The sequence below is a fragment of the Oncorhynchus mykiss genome, chromosome 24, assembly GCF_013265735.2.
Source record: "Oncorhynchus mykiss isolate Arlee chromosome 24, USDA_OmykA_1.1, whole genome shotgun sequence".
In the NCBI taxonomy this organism is placed as follows: Eukaryota; Metazoa; Chordata; class Actinopteri; order Salmoniformes; family Salmonidae; genus Oncorhynchus; species Oncorhynchus mykiss.
Window position 1 is genome coordinate 6485377 of NC_048588.1, and position 25917 is coordinate 6511293.

The 25917-nt window shown below is 42.7% G+C and overlaps 1 protein-coding gene across 2 annotated transcripts; it reads right to left on the reverse strand.

The window, feature by feature from the left end:
- Positions 1-5275: 5275 nt before the first annotated feature.
- On the reverse strand, positions 5276-25645 carry LOC110503595 (periaxin). Of its 2 annotated transcripts, XM_021582007.2 has the most exons (7): positions 25495-25645; positions 17886-17941; positions 17659-17766; positions 16150-16272; positions 15818-15974; positions 15175-15368; positions 5276-15073 (listed from the first exon to the last, which is right to left on the reverse strand). In XM_021582007.2, exons 4-7 carry the CDS (start codon positions 16210-16212, stop codon positions 6392-6394), a joined length of 9096 nt encoding a protein of 3031 aa, XP_021437682.2. In that variant the 5' UTR covers positions 16213-16272; positions 17659-17766; positions 17886-17941; positions 25495-25645; the 3' UTR covers positions 5276-6391. The 2 variants fall into 2 exon arrangements, with proteins under 2 accessions (XP_021437682.2, XP_036817941.1); XM_036962046.1 differs by lacking the exon at positions 5276-15073 and having other exon boundaries at positions 15148-15368.
- Between the last annotated feature and the right edge of the window lie 272 nt (positions 25646-25917).

Below are 25917 nucleotides of genomic sequence, written 5' to 3' on the forward strand. Positions count from 1 at the left end.
ATTATGACTGACTAACCAGATGAATCCAGGTGAAAGCTATGATCCCTTATTGATGTCACTTGTTAAAAATCAACTTAAATCAGAGTAGCTGAAGGGCAGGAGACAGGTTAAAGAAGGATTTTTGAGACATGGATTGTGTATGTGTGTGTTATGAATTTTATGAATAATGACTAAATGATGTATACATTTAACATAGAACTATAACTAACATAATTCTACCCTGTCTCTGTATAATGATAAATAATGTTTGTCCATAAGAAAGAGGGACTGTTAGCAGGCAAGGAACTGTGGCAGACAACTTGTGACCACTGTGAAACTGATAACAGGGAAGGAAGTCTCCCCACCTAGGGAGGGGAGAAACCTTGGGCTTGCAGTAGATTATGTAACATGTTGTAGGATGTGATAAGCAATGTATGAAGACTTGCAAACTATATTGTCATTGTCTTAGAGGAGGAGGGACAGTTATGACGAAATGAGAGGTATATAAACCAATGTACATGTAAGGATGGTCAGAGCTCTCGTAAATAAACGTTGCTGACTATTGTAGACTGGCCTCTGTCTGTTTCATTTCAACAAGAACCTTACAAATTCTTGGTAATAGACCGAGTAGTTTAATTGAAGTTCAGTTTATGAACATTGAGAACATAATTCTCTTAACAGTGTGCCATTCAGAGGATGAATGGGCAAGACAAAATATTTAAGTGCCTTTGATGTGGGGTATGGTAGTAGGTGCCAGGCGCACCGGTTTGTGTCTAAAAATGCAGTGCTGCTGGGTTTTTCATGCTCAACAGTTTCCCATGTGTATCAATAATGGTCTACCATCCAAAGGACATCCAGCCAACTTGGCACAACTGTGGGAAGCATTGGAGTCAACATGGGCCAGCATTCCTGTGGAACGCTTTTGACACCCCGACGAATTGAGGCTGTTCTGAGGGCAAAAGTGGGGGATGCAACTCAATATTACGAAGGTGTTCCTAATGTTTTGTACACTCAGTGTAAGCAGACAAGCCACATGTTGCCAGCAAAATAATCTAAAAATAATATGATATAACTCAATCTGCAGTGCCTTAGGGAAGAATTCAAATCCCATGACATTTTCCACATTTTGTTAGGTTAGAGTCTTATTCTAAAATGTTTTTTCCCCTCATCAACTACACACAATAACCCACAATGACAAAGCAAAAAGTGTTTTTAGAAATGTTTGCTAATTTATTTTTTTATTTTTTTAAATGAAATATCACGTTTATATAATTATTCAGACCCTTTACTCAGTACTTTGTTGAAACACCTTTGGCAGCGATAACAGCCTCGAGACTTCTTGGGTGTGACGCTACAAGCTTGGCACACCTGTATTTGGGAAGTTTCTTCCATTCTTCTTTGCAGATCCTCTCAAGCTCTGTCAGGTAGGATGGGGAGCATTGCTACACAGCTATTTTCAGTTCTCTTTAGAGATTTTAGATTGGGTTCAAGTCCAGGCTCTTGCTGGGCCACTCAAGGACATTCAGAGACTTGTCCCGAAACCACTCCCGCGTTGTCTTGGCTGTGTGCTTAGGGTCGTTGTCCTGTTGGAAGGTGAACATTTGCCCCAGTCTGAGGTCCTGAGCGCTCTGTAGCAGGTTTCCATCAAGGATCTCTCTGTACTTTGCTCCATTCATTTTCCCTCGATCCTGACTAGTCTCCCAGTCCCTGCCGCTGAAAAACATCCCCACAGCATGATGCTGCTGCATGACATCACACACAAGATAGCCGGAGCACGCTACTTTAGTGTCATGGATGCCAGATCAGGCTACTGGGCTATAAAGCTCACAGAATAGTCAAATCCAATCAAAAATCGAATCAAATTGTATTTGTCACATGCACCGAATACAGGTGTAGACCTTACTATGAAATTCTTACTTACAAGCCCTTAACCAACAATGCAGTTTTAAGAAAATAGAGTTAAGAAAATATTTACAAAATAAATGAAAGTAAAAAAATATATATTTAAAAAAGTAACACAATAAAATAACAATAATGAGGCTATATACATGGCGTACCGGTACCGAGTCAGTGTGAGGGATTACAGGTGAGTCGAGGTAATTTGTACATGTAGGTAGGGGTAAAGTGAATATGCATAGAAAATAAACAGTGAGTAGAAGCAGTGTAAAAACAAAGGGGGAGGGGGGTGGTGTCAATACAAATCGTCCCTTTGGCCATTTGATTCATCGTTCAACAGTCTAATGGCTTGGGGGTAGAAGCTGTTAAGGAGCCTTTTGGACCTAGACTTGGCGCTCCAGTAGCACTTGTCGTGCAGTAGCAGAGAGAACAGTCTATGTCTTGTGTGACTGGAGTCTTTGACCATTTTTGGGGCCTTCCTCTGACACTGCCTACAGTATATAGGTCGTGGATGGCAGGAAGCTTGTCCCCAGTGATGTACTGGGCTGTACGCACTGCACTCTGTAGCTCCTTACGGTCGGATGCCGAGCAGTTGCCATACCAGGTGGTGATGAAACCAGTCAGGATGTTCTCGATGGTGCAGCTGTAGGGCTTTTTGAGGATCTGGGGACCCATGCCAAATCTTTTCAGTCTCCTAAGGGGGAAAAGGTGTTGTAGTGCCCTCTTCACAACTCTCTTGTTGTGTTTGGACCATGATAGTTTGTTGGTGATGTGGACACCAAGGAACTTGAAACCTTCGACCCAGTCCATTACAGCCTCGTCGATGTGAATGAGGGCATGTTTGGCACCCCTTTTCCTGTAGTCCATGATCATCTCCTTTGTCTTGCTCATGTTGAGGCAGAGGTTGTTGTCCTGTCACCGCACTGCCAGTTCTCTGACCTCCTCCCTATAGGCTGTCTCATCGTTGTCGGTGTTCAGGCCTACCATCGTTGTATCGTCAGTAAACTTAATGATGGTGTTGGAGTCATGCTTGGCCACCCAGTCGTGTGTCAACAGGAAGTACAGGAGCGGAATAAGTACACACCCCTGATGGGCCCCCGTGTTGAGGATCAGCGTGGCAGATGTGTTGTTGCCTACCCTTACTACTTGGGGGCGGCACGTCAGGAAGTCCAGGATCCAGTTGCAGAGGGAGGTATTTCATCCCAGGGTCCTTAGCTTAGTGATGAGCTTTGTGGGCACTATGGTGTTGAACACTGAGCTGTAGTCAATGAACATCATTCTCACATAGGTGCTCCTTTTGGGAAAGGGCAGTGTGTTGGGAAAAGGGCAGTGTGGAGTGTCATCCAAGCTGACAACGTTCAATACACCATTTGGACGCTAGAGGTGTCGTCGCCTGCCTTTCGGGATTATCTCAGCCCAAGACGAGTTTCAGCGAAAGATTGATTGTGGACGATTGTGGACATCCTTGTCTATGGTCGAACAAAAAAGGGACACAACAGGAATCTCTGCACGATGCAGCAAAGGTCCTGCGAGAGAGGAATATAGCTCAACCCTGTGAAAAGCACAGTCGGCGCCACCGAGGTCAGCTACTTCAGACATTGTCTCACAGTGGTTGTGATCAAACCAGATCCATAGAAGATTTCAGCCGTAAAGGAGATGGAGCTACCAAAGAACCGCGCCGAGCTGGAAACAGTACTTGGCATGGTCAACTACTTAGCCAAGTTCGCCCCCAGCCTCTTTGGTACCAACGCACACCTGTGTCAGCTGCTAAAGCAATCCAGTGATTTCCTCTGGGACAAGCAACATGATATTTCTTTCCGGAAAGTGAAAGACTTGATCACGAGAGAACCAGGACCAATCCTTACCTACTACGACACCAACAAAGAACTCAGACTCCAAGTGGATGCGTCAAAGTATGGACTAGGTGTAGTGCTACTGCAAGAAGTAAAGCCCAACGGCTATGTTTCCGAATCTCTCACAGACAGTGAAATCAACTACGTGCAAATCGAAAAGAACTGTACGCCATTCTGTTCGGATGCAAGTAGGCTTGGGCGGTATCCAGATTGTCATACCTTCATACATCATTGTGTCATACAAGGATATTCGGTAATACTGGCACTGAACACAAGGGGAGCTATTTTCTAACCCCACTGAGTCTCTGTAAACCGAAGATTAGCAGTGCTAACAAGTACATGCAAAATTCCATAGAGAATGCTAACTAAATGTATTTGCAGGACAGACAACCCAGTAACTAAAGAATGCTACTCACAGTTTGCTGCACGCATAAAAAAATATTAGATAGCAAGGCTCTTGATCCAGGAGGGGATTCTCTGCTGTTACCAAGCAAAGCTTGATTTTGGAAGAAGCTAACCACTTAGCTAGATTGCTAACTAGCTACTAAATTAGCAAACAAAATGCACAACTGCAGAGCATTTAGCACATTTTAGACAGTTAACTTAATAGTTGTTAAACACTCACAAGGCTCTAGTCTCTCATTGTTGTGTGCTTGTAAACAAACACCAAGCGACTGGGGACTACAGGTAAGCTTCATAAGGAAAAATTAGAGATGTAGGTACACACTGTGTACATCAACTTACCTGTTAGTGACACAAAACTGAAGGAGATCCGAGCAGAAACAGAAAAGGACACACAACTCACACAGCTGAGGAAAGTCATACAGGATGGATGGCCTGAGAGGAGAAAATGCCCTCATAGCATCTCAGAGTTTTGGAACCATTGTGATGAACTGTCACAGATCAATGGAATTGTTTTCAAGGGAGGGAAAATCATAATTCCTGACACTCTCAGAGAAGAGATGATGTTGAAGATCCATGCTGGACACATGGGCATTCAAAAGTGCAAACAGAGAGCACGGGACATTTAGTTTTAGCCTGGAATGTGCAAACAAATAGAGGACGTTGTTGTAAAATGCCAAACCTGTCTTGGTCGACGCCCCTTAAATACCAAAGAGCCCATGATACTTCATGATAACTTGCTAGGAGTTTGCGTTATACACCCTCCCTCCCTTGTTTAGTCACCTTCTGTATTATGTAACCATATCAAACGTAACATATCATACTAATTTAAGTGTCCCGGATTTACGTCTACTATGTTACGTCTAGTCTGAAACCAGGCTGGTGGAGAAAGACCATCTAATTTCACACAAGCACATTTCCATCCATGTTTACTCTCCTCGCCGACTCTCCTCAAATAACTTTGACCTTTTTCAAAAGGAGGCGAGGCGGGGACAGGAGAGAGAGGATGCAGGACAATTGGAATTGATAAAAGGCCCACGACTATGTTGTGATAAGACGAGGAAGTATGTTTGAAATGTCTGCTGTATTTGACAGGAGAGGGTGCTGTTCGCCTAGAAAGAGAATCATTTGGAAGACGATACAACTTTTTTTATTTTTAGGAATATTAGGTTTATTAATAATATGATCTCTTAACAACATTATTGATAATGCCACTTTGATAACACTTTGCTTTGAAAACTGCTTATTGTGAAGCCATAAGCACTGAAAACACAAGCACAAAGGTATTTGTAAAAAAAATCTCTCTATACGTATAAACACTGTTAAACTGTGTTATCTGGTCATGTACATGTTCTCTCCTTGTCATGCACCATTCTAGATGGTTATTTCAAATTTTCAGCTCCAACAGGCGTTAAATCTGGTTAAGGAAAACGTTGTAAACTTGTTTGACAGATGATTGCTGGGACTCTTCCCATGCAGTAGAGCACACACATTGAATTCCTACTTTCTAACTCACCAAAAAAGAAAAGGAAAATGGAGACATTGAGACATTGTTTTGTCCAAGAGGATTTGCATTCATTTTGAAATATTTCAATCTGTTTCTTTAAACCATGGCTTAATATCAGATGATAGTTTCCTATTATTTTAGGTTTTGTCTACTTAGCTTGATTCTCATAGAGAGTGTTGAAATGGATTGCATTGTAGAAGCCTTTAAAACTTACATTTCAATGTATGGTATAATTACAAAAAAATCTTCATATATGAAAAAGAAAAAACAAGCTGAAGTAAGTAAATGATTAAACCACAAATCTCACACCATCCTCAAGCCTCAGTTACATTAACACAAATCACTACTATCCTTAATACTATTCCAATCATCGGTAATATGAAAATAATTACATATTTCATTAAGTAAGCAGGCAACATGTCAATGTATTTACATACAAATTGCTTTTGGTAAATTGGTTTGTGTTCTTTGTCAGTCTAATTCTACAATCATGCCAAAGTAAATGTTGGTATATCAAATGGGAAGGCATTGAAAATAGACATTTCCTTTGGGAAATTAAAATGTGTGGTATTTTTGCATAAAAAAAAGATATCAACAACAATACATAACGAATTGACATTCAGATTTAAACCACTCAAATGATCAAAGTTGATAAAGACTAAAATAGAAAGAAAACATGGAGGAACATTTACAAAAAAAACGTTGTCACATCAAGACAGAGGGAAAATATATTACTCTCACATCTCTTCGGACTTCAGTGATTACAATGGGATAGCGATGTGTGGGTTTGACCAGTTCTGGACTCTGTTACCATATTTTTTGTCGTCTTTGTCACCACAGTTACGGTTCCCTCCTTTGTTGTGGTAACATTCTCCTCAGACACCTCCTGCGTGGAGAACCCCGTGCTTGGCATCTGGAGCCGGAAGGTACCTGCAGTTTCATCTACACCCTGGCATTGGAGCGAGGATCTGCTACCCTGGGGAGAACCTTCTGGTGTAATGAGGAGGATTCCTGTTGAGTTGGGTTTCAGGTTGAATTTGGGAGAATTGAACCAGGTCGACTGCTTTCCTTCCAGCTCCTTCTTGCTGCTCTCAGCCTCTGCCTGCCCCCTAGACTTCCCTGGAACAAAGCCAATGGAGACCATGGGTGTTGTTGATTCTGAACTATCCTGATCTAGCATTTCTGTCCTGGCCGATGAGGACACCACACTGTCTTGAGTTTCCTCCTCTCCTTTTGATGTCTTCTTCTTAAATCCCGGGAAGGACATTTTGCCTGATTTCACTTTCTTCCTCTTGGTTTCTCCGTCAGTTCCTGAGGACTCCTTGACAAGCTTAGCACTCATTTCAAGGTCCTCTTCTCCTCTGCCTATTTTTGAATATGGTGAGGAGAACTCTATCTTTGGAAGCTTGAGCTTCACAAACTTAGCTTTATCCTCCTTGGATCCGTTCTGGTATGTTGAAACCTTCTCACCATTGAGGCTGGAACTAGACCCCTCACCTTTTAGGGTTACATCAAATGAACCTGTTTTGCCTGGAGAGAAGGTGACTTTGGGAATCTTTTGCTTTGCTCCCTTTGACTTGTCGTCTCTATCCACGTCTCCTTCAATGCTCAAAGCAACACTCTTTTCCTTGGGTCCTGACTTTCCAAATGATGGCTTCATTTTGATCTTTGGCATTCTGATTTTAGCCTCTCCAGACTCGACACTTGCTTCACACATAGTGGACATAGTGGAGTGGTCTGTTTGGGGATTCACCAAAACAAATACAGCTTTTTTAACTTTGGGCATTTTAGGTCCTTCATACTCAACCTCTGGGTCCTTCAAATGTACTCTAGCTTCAGGTGAAGACATAGCAGGTAAAGCCACCCCAAACTTGGGTATTTTGATTTTTTGTCTTGTACTTGGTCCTTGTACTTGTACTTGGTCCTCTTCTTGAGGTTCTCCAATATCAAAGTCTATATCTGGTATTTTGGGGACTTTGATTCCAAGATTAGGTAATGTGAATCCATTCTCTGTGCCGGCATCTGTGCCAGTGGGCTCGGCAGAGCCTTGTTTGCTCTTCAGTCCCACAGACTGTAAAGTAACCTTTGGCATTTGAAACTTGATACCATCTTTGTTTTCTTGTTGTCCGCTGTTGATTTGTGCTCCTCCTTGGCCAGTCATTGAAGGACCTGAGATCTCCACATTAGGGAGTTTGAATTTTGGCAATTTAGCACTCATCTCTGGACCATGACCTTCATTCTCTTGGCTGGCTCCTTTGGATACTGAGAAGCCCACATCTGGGAGGGAGATGTTTGGCAACACAGAACCACCTGCCTTCGCATCTGCCGACACATCTGCACCTTTGCCAAGCTTTGTCTTCTTAATCATAAATCTACCACTGGCCCCTTCATTCTCTTTCCCAGTCTTCTTTGTGGTTGCATCTAATGCTTGATCTCCAGTGTTCTTCATTTTTGGCAATCCAATTTTGAATTTGGTGCTTTTGACTTTTGGCCCCTTACCTTTGGTACCAGAAGTTTTAAGGTCTAAGTCAGGCAACTCTATTATTTTTCTGTCCTTCTTTCCCTCAGCTTTATGGAAACCTATATCCAGCTCCAGATCTCCTTTTGGGCACTCTATGTCTATTGTTGGCATTTTGATTTTCGTCTTATGGTCTCCCTCACAATGTGAACCAGTTTTGTCTGAACTTTTCCCATGAACCTCAGCTCCATGGTTGGGTTTTTCAACATTCATGTCTAAATCAAGGTCCGGAGTTGTAAACTTTGGTAAACCAATCAAAGGCATTTCTATCTTTCCTTCTGCCTCAGCGTTGGGCTGTTTCATTTCAGCATCAATGTCACCAGAATCTCCCTTTGGCATTGTAATATCTATATTTGACAGTTTGATTTCTGGCATCTTATATCTTCCACCCTCACCATCCATTTCCAATTCAGGTGCATTAACATCTCCACTTTTTCCTTTTGGAAGTGATATGGCAATATTTGGCATTTTCATATGTGGCATCTTGAAATTTCCTCCTTTGACTTCCATTTCTGGTGCTCTAATTTCTCCGTACTTTCCTTTCGGAAGTGATATATCTACCTTTGGCATTTTGAACTTTCCTCCCTCTGACTGAATTTCCATCTCTGGTGCTTCAATCTCTCCAGTTTTTCCTCTTGGATGTGATATATCAACATTTGGCATTTTCATATGTGGCATCTTCAATTTTCTGCCCCCTCCTTCAATTTCCATCACTGGTTCTTCAGTTTCTCCACCTTTTCCTTTGGGAAGTGATATGGCAATATTTGGCATTTTCATATGTGGCATCTTGGATTTTCCTCCATCTCCCTCAATTTCGAATGCAGGTACATTAACATCTCCACTTTTTCCTTTTGGAAGTGATATATCAAAATTTGGCATTTTCATATGTGGCATCTTACATTTTCCCCCTCCTTCCATTTCCATTTCTGGTGTACTGATGTCTCCACTTTTTCCTTTTGGAAGGGATATATGAATATTTGGCATTTTCATATGTGGCATCTTGAATTTTCCACCCTCTCCTTCAATTTCCACCTCTGGTCCTTCAATCTCTCCACTTTTTCCTTTTGGAATTGATACATCAATATTTGGCATTTTCATATGTGGCATCTTGAATTTTCCACCCTCTCCTTCAATTTCCACCTCTGGTCCTTCAATCTCTCCACTTTTTCCCTTCGGAAGTGATAAGTCTACCTTTGGTATTTTCATATGTGGCATCTTCAATTTTCCTCCATCTCCCTGAATTACCATGTCTGGTCCTTCAATCTCTCCACTTTTTCCTTTGGGAAGTGATATGGCAATATTTGGCATTTTCACATGTGGCATCTTGGATTTTCCTCCATCTCCCTCAATTTCGAATGCAGGTACATTAACATCTCCACTTTTTCCTTTTGGAATTGATACATCAATATTTGGCATTTTCATATGTGGCGTCTTGAATTTTCCACCCTCTCCTTCAATTTCCACCTCTGGTCCTTCAATCTCTCCACTTTTTCCCTTGGGAAGTGATAAATCAATATTTGTCATTTTTATATGTGGCATCTTGAATGTTCCTCCTTCTCCTTCCATTTCCATTTCTGGTGCACTTATGTCTCCATACTTTCCCTTTGGAAGTGATAAGTCTACCACAGGCATTTTCATATGTGGCATTTTGAAATTTCCGCCCCCTCCTTCAATTTCCATCTCTGGCCCTTCAATCCCTCCACTTGTTCCTTTGGTAAGTGATATATCAACATTTGGCATTTCCATATGTGGCATCTTGAATTTTACACCTTCTCCTTCAATTTCCACTGTGGATACATCCATTGCTCTATGTCTTCCTATTGGAAGTGATATGTCAACCTTTGGCATTTTAATGACAGGCATCTTGAATTTTCCACCCCTTCCCTCAATTTCAACCTTGGATGCATCAATGTTCCCAGTTTTTTCTTTAGGAAGTGATAAATCTATATCAGGCATTTTGATGTTTGGCATCTTAAATTTGCCTCCCTCCCCCTCAATTTTTGTTTCATGCTTGATTTTAGGCAGAGTTACATCAAGGTCAATTTTGGGTGCTGATACATCAATAGTTGGCATTTTAGGGATTTTCAGGTTTCCTTCATAACCTCTGATGTCAGCCTCAGACACATCCACCTCAGCCTTTGGGAGTAACACTTCTTGCTCAGATTTCTTGGCAGCTGGCAGGGATATCTCCACTGATGGTATTTTTACCTTTCCTGTGACATCTAGTTCAGCACTGGGTCCACTACTGTCAAAGTCTATCTCCTGTGAGCCAAACTCTGGCATGGAGAACTTTGGCATTTTGATTGTATCATCGGGTGCATGAATGCCACCTTTCCCTTCCATTCCACTATCCATTGAGACATCTATTTCTCCCTCTGGTAGTTTACCTTTAGGAGACGACTTCTTAAACTTTGGGAATTTTAGTCTATATTTTCTATTTGCTTTGTCCTCTGGATGTTCTACACTGATAATTGGCTTTGGAATGTCCACTTTCTCTTTTTCTGTCTTGATTTCCACATCAGGGCTGGCTATTGATACATCTTTCTTAGACATTCCAAACATTGGCATTTTCATTTTGGGCTTCTTTAGTTTACCTTCTATTTTTCCCTCTCCGCGTATTTCTGCTGATGCTGGTCTGCCCTCACCATCCGCTCGCTGGGGGCTAATATCAATATCGTCCTCTGTGCCATATCCTTCTAGGTTTACATCTCCACTAGACTTTCCACCAAATTTAGGGAGAGAAAATCTTGGCATTTTGAGAGAGATATCTGGCATGTCAAAACTTGACCCAGAGGATGGCCTTTCACCCTCTGCTTTTTGTAGCTCTTCCCTATTATCTCCATCAGATTTTGACAGCCCAGAGTCGAAGTCAACCTTTGGTGCAGATACGTCTACTGTTGGCAGTTTAACAGTTGGTAACTTGACTCCACTCCTACCCTCTGCTTCAATTTTGGGCATTTTAAACTTCCCCCCTTTGACTTCAAGGCCTTCTTTGACATCACCCACTGGGTGCTTCATCTTTGGTAGTGACACATCAAATGAGGTCATATGAAACTTATCTCCGTTTCCAGAATGTTCTTCAATGTCAGTTTCTCCCTCTGTTTTTCCTTTTGGGAGTAAAATATCAATCTTTGGCATTTCAAACTTCCCTCCTTTGACGTCCGGTCCTTCTAAACTGACATCTGGTTCTAGTGACTTCATTTTTGGAAGGGAAACGTCAAATGTAGGCATATGAAATCTTCCTCCTTTTCCAGAATGAACTTCAATGTCAATTTCCGACTCCATCTTTCCTTTGGGAAGTGAAATATCAGTCGATGGCATTTCAATGTTTCCACCTTTGGCTTCGGGGCCTTCTACTTTGACTTCACCTTCAGGCAACTTCATTTTTGGAAGGGAAATGTCAATTAAGGGCATGTGAAACTTGCCCCCTTTGCCACCATGCCCCTCAACCTCAATATCTCCTTCAGTTTTCCCTTCAGGAAGAGAAATGTCAATGTTAGGTAACTGTATTTTGTTGCCTTTCCCTTCCGGTCCCTCTAGTTTGATGTCACCCTCTGGGAGCTTCATTTTTGGGAGCGATACATCAAACTTTGGCATATGAAACTTTCCTCCTTTTCCAGAATGTCCTTCCATGTCAATTTCTCCCTCTGCTTTTCCTTTTTGAAGTGAAATATCAATTGTTGGAATTTCAAACTTTCCATCTTTGGCTTCAAGGCCTTCTACTTTGACTTCACCCTCAGCCAACTTTATTTTTGGAAGAGAAATGTCAATTGAGGGCATGTGGAACTCTCCGCCTTTACCACCATGCCCGTCAACCTGAATATCACGTTCTGCCTTCCCCTTTGGAAGAGAATTGTCAATTTTAGGCATATGTATTTTACTGCCTTTCACTTCTGGCCCCTCTAATTTCATGTCACCATCATTTGACTTCCTTTTTGGCAAGGACATGTTGCATGTGGGCATGTGAAAGTTTCCTTTTCCCCCCAAATGTCCTTCAATGTCTATTCCCCCTTCTGTTTTTCCTTTTGGAAGTGAAATATCAATCATTGGCATTTTAAACTTTCCACCTTTCACTTCAGGGCCTTCTAGGCTGACTTCTCCTTCTGGTGTCTTCATTTTTGGATGTGATATATCCAATGCTGGCATTTGGAACTTGCCTCCTTTTCCAGAATGTCCTTGAGTGTCAATCTCACCCTTTTCCTTGGGAAGGGAAAAGTCCATTGTTGGCATATGAAACTTCCCTCCTTTGGCGTCCGGTCCTGCTAAACTGACATCTGGTTCTAGTGACTTCATTTTTGGAAGGGAAACATCAAATGTAGGCATTTGAAATCTTCCTCCTTTTCCAGAATGTCCTTCAATGTCAATTTCCCCCTCCATCTTTCCTTTAGGAAGTGAAATATCAATCGATGGCATTTCAATCTTTCCCCCTCTGGCTTTGGGTCCTTCTACATTGACTTCGCCTTCAGGCAACTTCATTTTTGGAAGGGAAATGTCAACTGAGGGCATGTGAAGTTTTCCCCCTTTGCTTGCATGTCCCTTAGCTTCACCTTCCATTTTTCCTTTTGGAAGAGAAATGTTCATCGTTGGCATATTAATGTTCCCCCCTTTGACTTCAGGGACTTCTAGGCTGACTTCACCATCTGGTGTCTTCATTTTTGGAAGTGATATATCGAATGCTGGCATTTGGAACTTGCCTCCTTTTCCAGAATGTCCTTCAGTGTCAATTGCTCCCTTTCCCTTGGGAAGGGAAAGGTCAATTGTTGGTATGTGACACTTCCCTCCTTTGACTTCTGGTCCTTCTAAACTGATATCTGCATCTGGTGACTTCATTTTTGGAAGAGAAATGTCACATGTGGGCATATGAAATTTGCCTCCTGCTTCAGAATCTCCTTCAACATTGATGTCACCTTCCGATTTTCCTTTTGGTAGTGAAATGCCAATTGTAGGCATTTTAAACTTCCCTCCTTTGACTTCAGGTCCCTCTGTGTTGACCTTACCCTCTGGTGACTTCAATTTCGGAAAAGAAATGCCGAATGTGGGCATCTTAAACTTGCCCCCTTTACTGACATGGCCTTCAATGTTAACTTCTCCCGCTGTTTTGCCTTTTGGAAGGGAAACATCCATTTTTGGCATCTCAACCTTTCCACCTTTAATTTCAGGTCCTTCTACTTTGGCTTTACCCTCTGGTAACTTTACTCTTGGAGCAGAAATATCAAATGAAGGCATGTGAGACTTTCCACCTTTAGATGCATCTCCTTCAACGCTCATGTCACCTTCTGTTTTTCCTGTTGGAAGTGAACAATCTATAGTGGGCATATGACATGTGATGCCTTTCACATCAGATCCTTCTATTTTCATGTCACCCTTTGGTAACTTTATTTTTGGAAGAGAGAACTTTCCTTCTTTTCCTACATTTGCATCAATGTTGACTCCACCCTCTGTTTTTCCTTTGGCAAGGGAAATATCAAGTGTGGGCATTTCAAACTTTCCCCCTTTCAATTCAGGTCCCTCTAAACTGGCATCACCCTTCATTTTAGGAGGAGAAATGTCACATGAGGGCATTTTGAACTTGCCTCCTTTTCCAGAATGTCCCTCAATGTTAATATTCCCCTCTGTTTTTCCTTCAGGGAGAGATATGTCAATAGAGGGCATTTTCATTTTGCCACCCTTCACTTCAGGTCCTTCTACATTCCTTTCTCTCTCTGATGACTTCATTTTTGGTAGAGAAATGTCAAATGTGGGCATCTGAAATTGACCTCCTTTTCCTAAGTATCCTTCAATGTCCACCTCTCCCTCTGCTTTACCTTTTGGGCGTAAGAGGTTAACTTTTGGCATGTTGAACTCCCCTTTGACTTCAGGCCCCTCTATATTCGTATGCTCCTCTGGAGACTTGAATTTTGGAAGTGAAACATCGAAAGTTGGCGTTTTGAACTTGCCTCCTTTTCCAATGTGTCCTTCCACATCAACGTTTGCTTCTGCTGGTGTCATCTTTGGCAGTGAAATGTCAACAATTGGCAGGCAAATTTTTCCACCCTTTTCTGGACCTTCAATATCCATGTTAGATGATCCAATCTTTGGTAATGAGATGTCAGTTTTGGGCATGGATATATTTGGCCCTTTAAAAAAGGGTCCCTCTATCTCGTCTGGCACTGTATGCCGGGTGTCCAGCTGCAGATCTATGTTGGGTGCAGAGATGTCAATAACTGGCATTTTAATGCCAGATAGGGCTGTTGACCCTTCAACTCCTTCAGCTAAACCTTTAGCTTTTATCTCACCATCAATTTCATCAGAGTGACAGGCTGAGGGGAGTCCTAATGAAAGCTCTACCTCTCTGTGCATCAATTTTGACCCCTCCTTGACTTTCACTTCTCGTTTCTGTAGGTCAACGTCCTTGTTTCCAGATGGCAAACTGAATTCCACTGAGGGTGGTGTGAATTTGACACCAGGAGGTTTCAGGTCCAGGGACCCTCCAGACAAGGCAGTGTCCGATTTAGTCTTTTTTGTTTTAGGGAAATGAATTCCGAACCTGTGTCCCTTTCCTTTGACTTTGACCTTAGCTCCAGGCACATCTGGCAGGGAGACGTCAGCCTGTCCCTCTGGTCGCGTCATGTCAACTTCTCCTGTAGCCGCCTCAGCACCATTTGCTTTCATCCTGGGACACCTTATCGTCCTCTGCTTCCTGCCAGTGGCGACCACTCCTCCATGCTGCTCAGCTCCCTCTGCCTTCCCATCCTTCCCCAGCTTGAACTTGGGGAAGGCAAACTCCACGTCAATGGGGTTGAGCTCCACCTTGGAAGGGGATCCCTCCATCTCTAACTCTGCTCCAGTGCTCCCTTTCTTGTTTTCCTTCAGCCTTTTCAATCCAAAACGTCCTCCCTTCTTTTTCTTCGCTTTGAAAGGTTTGATGCTCTTGACACTCTGCAACAGAGATGCAAGTATCAGTTAGGGGGACATGAAGCTGATGAATCTGGAATACCCAGTTGTCAAAATGGCAATTACAAATACGATCATAGCCGTACCATTTTCTGCATCTTGGTTTTGGGTCCTTTCAGTTCCAAGCTGCTGGTGCCAGGGTGCAAGGTGACATCAGCGCCGGTGATGGTCCTCTTCAGGAAAAAGGAGACTTTATAAGGCTCTGCACACTGCAAGATCTTCAGGGCATCCTCATACTTCACATTGTCAAAGTAGACTCTTGCACTGAGCAACTGATCTCCTGCAAGGACACCAATCAACCAGACAAAAGTGAATATGAGATAAAGGGAACTGGGGTAAATATTGAAGTCTCATAGTTGTGGTTTGCTTTTGACAATCAAAGGGAGGATATGAAAGGGCATGGCATTTTTGGATGTTTCCGTTTAATTTGCACAAGATAATGTACCGTTTGCACGTCAAAACAAGGTGATTGATCAATGACATTACTTACAATAAATTACACAATACACTTAATGGAAGTGACACACGAAAGGGATGCTGATGGGGAGAAACAAGATGGTTTCATCATTTTCAGTTCTTTCTAGTATGGAATTAATTATATGTTTTAATAGCTCACTGTTTGACCTTCTCATTTCTATTTCTTTCTATTAAACTAGTCCACAACTAATTTACCTCAGCTGTGTCTCATAGATTTATATTCATGCAACTCTAATCTCCCCGTCCAGTTACCTTGCTGGAGGCTAAGATGCTTTGCTGCAGTGGAGTCTTTAAGGACGTCCTTAATGAAGAGGCCTCGCTCCCCTCCACCTGTGACACTGTAGCCGCTGGCTCCAGCCTCAGCCTCTGTCTCCAGCACAACCTCCACCACCTCAGATGCAGTTTCCTCCTGTAAAGACACACCAGAGGAGAGGGTTTCCTCACAATTCTCTTGTCTTCAAACGTAAACTGTAGAATGGCACGCGATTCTGAGTGTTTTCTAGGCATGTGTAAATATCGACAGCGATATCACCAAACAACGTGGTTACTGTTTCATGTGTACTAGTTGTTTCTTGGCTCTATACCACTGCTTGGGTGTCTGCTGAAGAATCCATCTCTGTTTGGGCCAAATGAGACGTCTCTTTCATGTGGCTTCTCTTCAGACTCAGCACCTGCTTCAGCTCTGCATGCAGTTTCTCTTTCTGAACCTAAAAGGAAGGAAGCATTGTATCTGTGTTGATGGCTCAGTTGATTGGACCGTGATAGTAATGATAATAGTTCCGTCATGGGTTCAAATCCAGCATGGGCCACACACTGCAGGGTAGCCTAGTGGTTAGATCGTTGGACTAGTAACCGCAAGGTTGCAAGTTCAAACCCCCGAGCTGACAAGGTACAAATATGTCGTTTTGCCCCTGAACAGGCAGTTAACCCACTGTTCCTAGGCCGTCATTGAAAATAAAAATGTGTTCTTATTGTTCTTACTTGCCTAGTTAAATAAAGGTAAAATAAATAAAATAAACACAATATAGGGTATAGTGTGTTAACTGTAAGTCCTTTGGATTAAAGTATTTGGCAGGTAAATTACCTTAAGCATAGGGGATTGAACCCCAATGAGCTTGATGTGTGTGTGTGTGTGTGTGTGTGTGTGTGTGTGTGTGTGTGTGTACCAATTAAATTAGCCTATGAATACTATGGGATATGGAGAGAAAATACATATTGGGGATTGACTGAATACCTTCATTATAGCCACACTCATTCTGAGATTAGAGACATTATTTCTCTGATCACATGGGCTTGGACATACTCTATAAGCTTTGTGTTAGCTGCAGCGCTGACCCCAACCTCACTGACTGAAGTACAATGACACAGTCAAAACCTGCTGAGTCATTCTCTCTCCCGGTCGCTTCTCTCAACCTAAACAACCATTCATTTGGCCCAGCTCTGCAGAGATCCCACTGTTTCCACACAGTAGGTGGCAGGGCACAGTGGCAACAACAATTGACATCTTGTGTTAGCACACCAGGTGTTGGGGACTAGAGGATATGTCATAAACATTATTATAATGCATAATACCGTTGTCAATTCTGAAATGCTTCAACCTTTCAAATTAAAAAAAAAAAGGATATACGAGTGATGTGAAAATATTATACGCCAGCGAGTGCATGTCCATAAACACACAGTGTATTGTTTGCATTCCTAATTTACATTTAGACCCCTCCCATGTACTTAATTCCGAGTGTCAGCTCCTCCCCTCAGACGCTATAGGGTCCTACATGTAAGCTGAACAGGTCTAAGCTCTCCTCCATTCCCATGTCTATCATAAAGTGAGCCGGATTAGTATGCCACTGACAGAATGTAAGGGAAATGTGCAATATGTATTATGTATGTGGCTATATGTGAAGTGTACAATGTGCATGACAGGGGTAACATCCAATGCATCTATTATGTTGAGTGTGTAATGTACAGTGACTATTTTGTGTATACATCAGAACTGTGTGTCTGAGACAGATTTCCCCTCAGGGACATTAAAGTTCACCATTTCCTATCCTTCCCTGGCTTGAGTGTGTTAGGGTATCCAAACAGTTTCCACTCACCACTCTCTCTGGGCTCTCCTGGTCCTCTGGGGAGGCACTGTGGTGAGGGTTGGCGTGGGGGGCGGTGGGAGGCCTGTCCGAAGGGGGAGACCACCTTTTGTCCTTCACCTGGCTCAGTAGAGGAGATACCAAGTTCAACAGGTCAGTAAGCAGCACTGCAGGACAACACTTCATATATGGTACATAGCATCTCCGGAACAAGTGAAAGCCAGATAGTGGCTACTCACGGCTGGTTCTCTGGCCTGCGTAAATACATGACTTTCTTCCAATTCTCTGTCAGAGTCTGCAGACAGAAGGAGATTGGGTCAATGTTGGCATGTGAGGCACTGACAGGGGACAGATCAGAGATCTCAACCAGACTACATCACTTTGTAGACATCAGTGGCTTTACTTTGTCTGCTTTGAACCCACTTCTACATTGGCATGACATAATGTCATGGATACATGGATACCCCACATGGATTCAAGATGATACGTTCTCTATTAGATATGTTTTAGCTTGCGGCATGCTCGATGATTTCCAACCATTTGGTTTAGTGACCGGCCTCTCAGACTGCGTTGCATTGCTATGGCACTCTTGGAATTATTTCCACGGTTTTGCATATCCCTGCACCACCCTAGCCCCTCAATACCCTTCTACTTATAGGTAGGAGGCACTTGACATTTTTCCCACTATACGGTTTGGTCCCCAGCAATGTCATGCACGTCCCACCCTTTTGGTTTCATGTGATGGCTTTTTGATCAGCTTTGGCGTGTGTGTTTATGCGTGTGTGCGTGTTTGTCAAGGGGGATCCAGTATTCAGTGTCGGCATATTTCTCACGCCTCTATGTGTGGTGTCAGAGTGTCGGGTGTCTCAGCCGGTCACAAGAACAAATTAGACATTCAGAGTGCTCTTGTACAAGATGGCTAAACGTTGTGAAAGCAGCAACACCCGCCTTGGATAGTATGCTTCATGAGTACTGGACATTTCAATAATAAGGGTGTTACGCATCTGATCTTTTATGATCTATATAACGTTAATACCAGCATCAAGAAATAGCTAAATGACTAACTTCTTGAAATAGCTAAATTAAACAAACCTTTGAGCTTGTGTCCATAATACCCAGGTTAAACAGAGTTCAAATTATACCGTGACATTCGGGGGGGGAAGTCTCTATATATTTTTTTCATGGGACCCCCTAGTCTCTATGTGCACAAGCTTGACATTTTTTTTGATGGGCCTAATCATAAAGATGTCATTTAGCGGGTAAAAATGTATGACCTCTTAATGTGCCATGAACACAGGAACACAACCAGTCATGATGTTTTCACCTGATTGTCAAACAAATCACTTAAAAAGTAGGCTACCTGCGCATGTTCGTCCACTCTAAGATGATTTCAGCATCCAAACAGTTGCACCGTGCACCCATTTGACATATGGAAAGAGACATCTGTTACAAAACACCAACAAGTGTAATGACATGCAGCGATTGTCATTAGGTTTACACTCTTGTAGCCTGAACTCATTGATGCCTTTTGCTGACAAAATTACCTTTTTTTTTGTAGAAAGAAAAGTCGGGGCTGAATACAAGACTGTCCCGGGATGACAAATGCAGCCACATTATTATAATTTGTTAAAACCATGACACAGAGGTGGGGGTGTTTGTTTAATTCGGGATTAAGCTATCACTTGAATATTTACCACTGTAGCAGTAGGCTACACATTTCATTTTTAAACAAATAGGAGAATGGCTAAAGTAGCATTATTTAGAGACCCCCCCAGCCCCAAAGTTTGACTTTTGTTGCATTGAGGGGGGCTCCCCGATTTGATAATGAAGTAACAGACCTTGACTTGGGGGTACGCTATTTGCTTCTAGGATATGGGAAAGGACAGGACAGTTCACTAGCATTCTCCCAACATCAAGCAGCCTGATCCCAGTCTCAGCAGGGTATCAGTCAGGACACTAGTTAAGAACGGGTTAAGACTGGGATCTTGTGATGTGTGGCCTTGTTTTCGGCGGATTGTGCAACAACAACGCCAGAGGAATGAAAGCGATATGAGCTATCTAATCTCCAATTGAGCAACATCTAATCGAATTATAATTTAAATATGTTTCTACTGTGGAGTGGTTATGAAGTCAGGTTTCTGCCATATTGGTATTGTGCCCTTAGTATGGTACTCTGCATTGCTTTCATAAATATACCCTTTAAAATATACCTGCACAACTGAGTTCTTAGCATAGACCTACCCTTTTCCATCATAGTGTTTGATACTGGAATTGTCTCTCTGAAGAAGAATATTGCTCAAGGACTACAAGCAAAGGGAACGCGCAGATCTAGAGAGGTCTCAGGGAGATGCTTTCAGCAGTGGAGACCAGACTGTTTCACTCACAGAGTTCCAACAAATACACAGTGTGCGTGTACTATGTAGTAGGAAATGGGCCTAATATATTCACCTAATGAATATTATATATCCCCACATATAGTAAACATAGCTCTGATAGGAAGCGCTGTGTGTCTCGTTTGCTCTGTGTATATTTTGCAGTAGTTGAGTCCTAGGGGCTTCCAGGTCAGTTACTTTGGACACTGATTTGGCTAGTCATCTAGACACCATGTCCAAATACTAATATAATTCTGCAGAGGATCAATTGTGTTTGTTTTTCTCCATCATTTCGAAAGTTACAGTAATTGGGTTAGCAACTAGGCAACTAAAAGAGAGTCCTCTAAAGTGTGAAGAAAATCAATTTCACTTGGACTGAAAACATTGGAGAGTCATCTACAGTAACCATCACATTGACAGTCTACCACCAGTTACCCCATATGTACAGCCATAGTATGTAGTATTAAGACACACACAGAGCAGCTACAGACCTTCTGTGTGGAGAAAGCTAACCTGATTGGTGCTATTTCAATGAATGTCATGAGACCCAGGATGAAGAGGAAGGACCCTTTGTGTACGCTATTAATCAATACTATTCCTGTAATAAGTTGACGTGCAAATGTATCAACCAAATAGCATCACGATTTACAGAAAAAGTGGTTAGTGTGTGTACAACCAGGGATAAAGTTAGTCTAAAGCTATTGGATTTGGAGGAACATTTTATTCAAACAGTTCAATGCCGGGGCACTGTATGATTCATGAAGAGACCTCCTAAAATTGCTACACATAGATTTAAGTGTTCCCAAATGCCCCCATCTGTTTTCGTCAGTTATTGATCTCTACTTTCCCATGAAGATGGACTACTTCCACTAGAGGGGACCTATGCCAACTTGAGTTGTGGTGATGAAAAAAATTCAAAAAAAAATGTATTCCCCCAACTGTGTCCAAAACAAACCCACGTTAAACTCCACGACGTTAACTTCTGGATGTTGTCAATTCCCTGTTTATCAGGCCAATGAAGGGGAAGCCCTACTCTGCATAGCTGGCATTCCCAGAAATGTTTGAGACTTTAGACCATACAGATTATTCTTGGTTAAAAAACGAAACAGAAAATATGTAGAAATTATAAGGAAACTATGCGTTTTCAAATAACTGCGCTTTTTCTGGCCCGCAAATTGCTTTGACGAACACATCGGTGAAGAAATAAATCTGTGCGGCCCTCCGCTGAATTTTGAAATGTTGCCCTCGAGACAAAATTATTACCTACTCCTGCTTTAAACTGTTCATTTGGACTACACTGTGCTACTGTAATACCATAAGGTACACACAGTGGCAAGAAAAAGTATGTGAACCCTTTGGAATTACCTGGACTTATATATAAATTGGTCATAAAATGTGATCTGATCTTCATTTAAGTCACAGCAATAGACAAACACAGTCCGCTTAAACTAATAACACACAAACAATTATACGTTTTCATGTCTGTCACGTGAGATGATGCTGGAGAGACGAAGCAGGTACGGGGAGTGAAACATTGAATAAATAACGGACATGGAACGAGTCAGGAACAGCATCAGTAAACAGGTAACACAAACAAAAGACAGCAATAACCTCAACCAAACATTTTCCTGTAGTTGCGGATCAGAGCTGCACAACGGTCAGGAGGAATTACTGAAGTCGTATTTTCTTCTGTTGAAGCCATTCTGTTGTTGATTTACTTCTGTGTTTTGGGTCGTTGTCCAGTTGCATCACCCAACTTCTGTTGAGCTTCAATTGGTGGACAGATAGCCTTACATTCTCCTGCTAAATGTCTTGATACACTTGGAAATAATTTTTTACGTCAATGATAGCAAGCTGTCCAGGCCCTGGGGGAGCAAAACAGCTCCAAACCATGATGCTCCCTCCACCATACTTTACAGTTTAAATGAGGTTTTGATGTTGGTGTGCTGTGCCTTTTTTTCTCCACATAGTGTTGTGTGTTTCTTCCAAACAACTCAACTGTAGTTTCATCTGTCCACAGAATATTTTGCCAGTAGCGCTGTGGAACATCCAGGTGCGCTTTTGCAAACATCAGACGTGCAGCAATGTTTTTTTTTTTGGACAGCAGTGGCTTCTTCAGTGGTGTCCTCCCATGAACACCATTCTCGTTTAGTGTTTTACATATCGTAGACACATCAACAGAGATGTTAGCATGTTCCAGAGATTTTCTGTAAGTCTTTAACTGACACTAGGATTCTTCTTAATTAACCTCATTTAGCATTTTGCACTGTGCAGGATGGCCACACCTAGGGAGAATAGCAACAGTGCTGAACAATTTATCTTACCGTGGACTGATGAACATCAAGGCTTTTAGAGATACTTTTGTAACCCTTTCCAGCTTTACGCAAGGCAACAATTCTTAATCTTAGGTCTTCTGAGATCTCTTTCGTTCGAGGCATAGTTCACATCAGGCAATGCTTCTTGTGAATAGCAAGCTCACATATTGTAAGTGTTTTTTATAGGGCAGTCATTAGCCTAGGGGTTCTTTTTCCAACCTACACTGTGAATGTTTAAACGATGTATTCAATATAGACAAGAAAAATACAATAATTTGTGTGTCTGTTGTTTGTCTGTTGTTGTGACTTAGACGAAGATCAGATCTAATTTGATGACCAATTTATGCAGAAATCCAGATCATTCCAAAGGGTTCACATACTTTCTCTTACCGCTGTACATATATCTCAGATACAATATCCTATTTAAAAACGGAACTTTATGAAACAGGAGACATCTGTCACTTATCGTGGTATATTCTATTCTTCACTAGCAGTTGCCTTGGACTGTTAATAAATCAGTATGAGGACAAAATACGGTTTCAGTGTCAGTGTGACTTGTGAATACATGCATACAAACATACATGTCTGGTCTAAACATAGAGGTAATCAGTCCTATGACTCTGGTGAGAGGTATGGCATAGTAGTACCCAGTGTGGATTCTTAAAGCATCATGTGCACCCTGAACATCAGTCAGACATTAGAGTATTAGCAGAGTCTGTAGTCAGGTAAAGCACAACCTGAATAAACTAACTTGTAGCAGGGAACTGAAAATGTGATTGTCTTAGCCAGAGATGTCTTTGAAAGAGAACCATGGGAACTGAAGTTCAGACATAGAGAGGATCTTATTGTCCTTTGAAAGCTCAGATGGAAAAATCAGCCACACCCTGGAGCGGACAGGAAATATATCTTTGTAAACAGGAAACTGGGATATTTTGTGAGATAAATACTCAACAAGGAGGGCAAGACACAAACAACCTTCCTTCTCCCATGATAATTAAGCAATAAGGGCCAAGGGGGTGTGGCATATGGCCAATATAACACGGCTAAGGGCTGTTTTTTAGGCACAACGCAAACCTCTGAGGTGCATTTTTGCTATTGTAAACTGGTTACCAACGTAATTAGAGTTTACAGTAAAAATAAATGTTTCGTCACAGCCGTGGTATACGCTTTGATATACCACGGCTGTCAGCCAATCAGCATTTACGGCTCGAACCACCCAGTTTATAATGTCAAATATAGCACTGTTGGGTGATGAATAATGTATTCAAAGCACTGGCATACATCTTAAATCTAGCTTTTATCTGTGTATTTTGATAGCAGTTTCCCTGTGTCAAACTGTGTTTCCTTGTGAGTTTCCCCAGCTTCCTCCAAATCGCCCAACCGCCTCTTGACCCTACTACTTCCTCATCTACTACCGACCCGCCCACTGCTCAAGAAACCTGTCGCTAGGAAACTGTCCTACACACATTAGTTCATACTAACTCTCTCCTACAGCGCAAACAGGATAGGATTCCTGTGATATTATACCTACACTTATACCTTCACTTATACCTACACTTTCCCAGTAAATAAGAACTCCCATAAACGTTCATATTTCCATTAAAATCTTATGATTTATCTATAACCCTCTGGCTTGGCTGAATCCACAGCATTGTAGAGGGTCCCATACAGTCCCAAAAGCCCTGCCACTATCCTAACCTGAGATACATGCACCACAGGCACCTACCCACCGCAACAATCCACCTCTTCCACATGAACTGTCCACAAACTATCAAACTATTTCAGACGTGATTTTGGGAGGGTTAGCTGCCTGCATTAGCCTCCGCTATGCAGTAGTATAAACATCTAACCATAGTATATCGACAACATTCATAACAGGTCCGTGCAGTGACGTTAACTCCAGAGCAGACTGTACCTCCCACCCCCATGGATGGTGCTGGTGTCCCATTAACACATTTGACCCCCCCCCCCCTCAGAGGAATGGCAGGGGGATCACACACACAGACATTCAGCACATGCCATCAAAGGGAGGAGAGGGCTTTGGGAACACGACCCCACCAAGCCGCACTGCTTCTTGACACAGTGCTCGCTTAATCCGTAAGCCAGCTGCACCAATGTGTCGGAGGAAATGCCGTACAGCTGGCGGCCGGAGTCAGCATGCACTGTGCCCGGCCCGCCACAAGGAGTCGCTAGAGCGCGATGGGACAATAACATCCCAGCCGGCCAAACCCTCCCCTAACCCAGACGACGCTGGGCCAATTGTCTCCGGGTCTCCCGGTTGCGGCCGGCTGCGACACAGCCCAGGATCAAACCCGGGTCTGTAATGACGTCTTCAGCACTGCGATGCAGTGCCTTAGACCTCTGCGCCACTTGTGAGGCCAGCTTATACTTTTACACAATACTTATATGTCTGTTATCGTCATTCCAACCTAGCCTTAACCCTGGGTGGGTCTTGCCCTCAATAGTGGGTTTGCCATTCTACCCACCTTGCCGTGGCATCCCAAGCCGTTGGGCTGGGGAGCAACACTCAGATCCTGTGACCGGCAGGTAGCAGCTGTTGCCCTTGTGTAAAAGTAAGACGAAGTGTTTGAAACAATTGCGCTGCTGCTACCTATCAGTATGCACGCGGGAACAGCAGCAGGCAGCAGCAACCATGCTGAGCGTATTGTGTGGTGACATAGCCCTATGTTATCAACAATACAAGTGGCATTTGTCCTTCTAAATGGCCTGTGCACTTATCCAACAAACAATAGCTATGTTCTCAATACCTAAGGGTGTGCAGTCTCCAGACTGCGGTCTATCCTGCACAACCCTTAGCACAGTTGGACAAACTTTTCTATAAAATAAGGGGGGAAAGAACATTCTCAAACAACGATGCAGATAACTAGATGAAAAGATATGACATGAACAATACTTAGGTATATAACCACCAGTGATCTTGATTCCATTCTGCACTATGTACAAACATTTGAACAGCCATAACACAGAGGTTAAAAAAGCCCTGCCACTATCCTAACCTGAGATACATGCACCACAGGCACCTACCCACTGCAACAATCCACCTCTTCCACATGAACTGTCCACAAATTCTCAGATCTAAGAAGTCATAAGGAGTCAGATGTCAGACAATTCCACTGTAGCGAGATTGAGACTCATCCTACCTGGTTGATACCACTGTCTCAGTGTGCTTCCTCCCTGGGTAGAGGGGAGAGATTCACCAGGCTGATGAGCTGAAATCACACACTGTTCTCTGTCAAACTCTCACTCACTAACTCCTGATCACCCTGTTACCAGTCAGCCTGTCCCTTCACTGAAACCTCAGTGGGGAAATCTCTAGGTGGGACGCAACGAGAGCACTGATTGGACGAGGGCAAAGGGATGCCCCCATATTAGGAAGGTGAGGGGCAGGACTATCAAGATAGGAGGAGGAGGAGGAAGGGGCCAAAAACTTTGACAGGACTCAGTCAGAGTTGCATGAGCTTTCTCCTGCTGCAGATTTGAGAAAAGGGCAGGGGGCCACTCTTTTTCAGCGACATGTAAATTGCCTGACTGGCTGGCTGCTGGTGACACGGTTTAAATTCCCT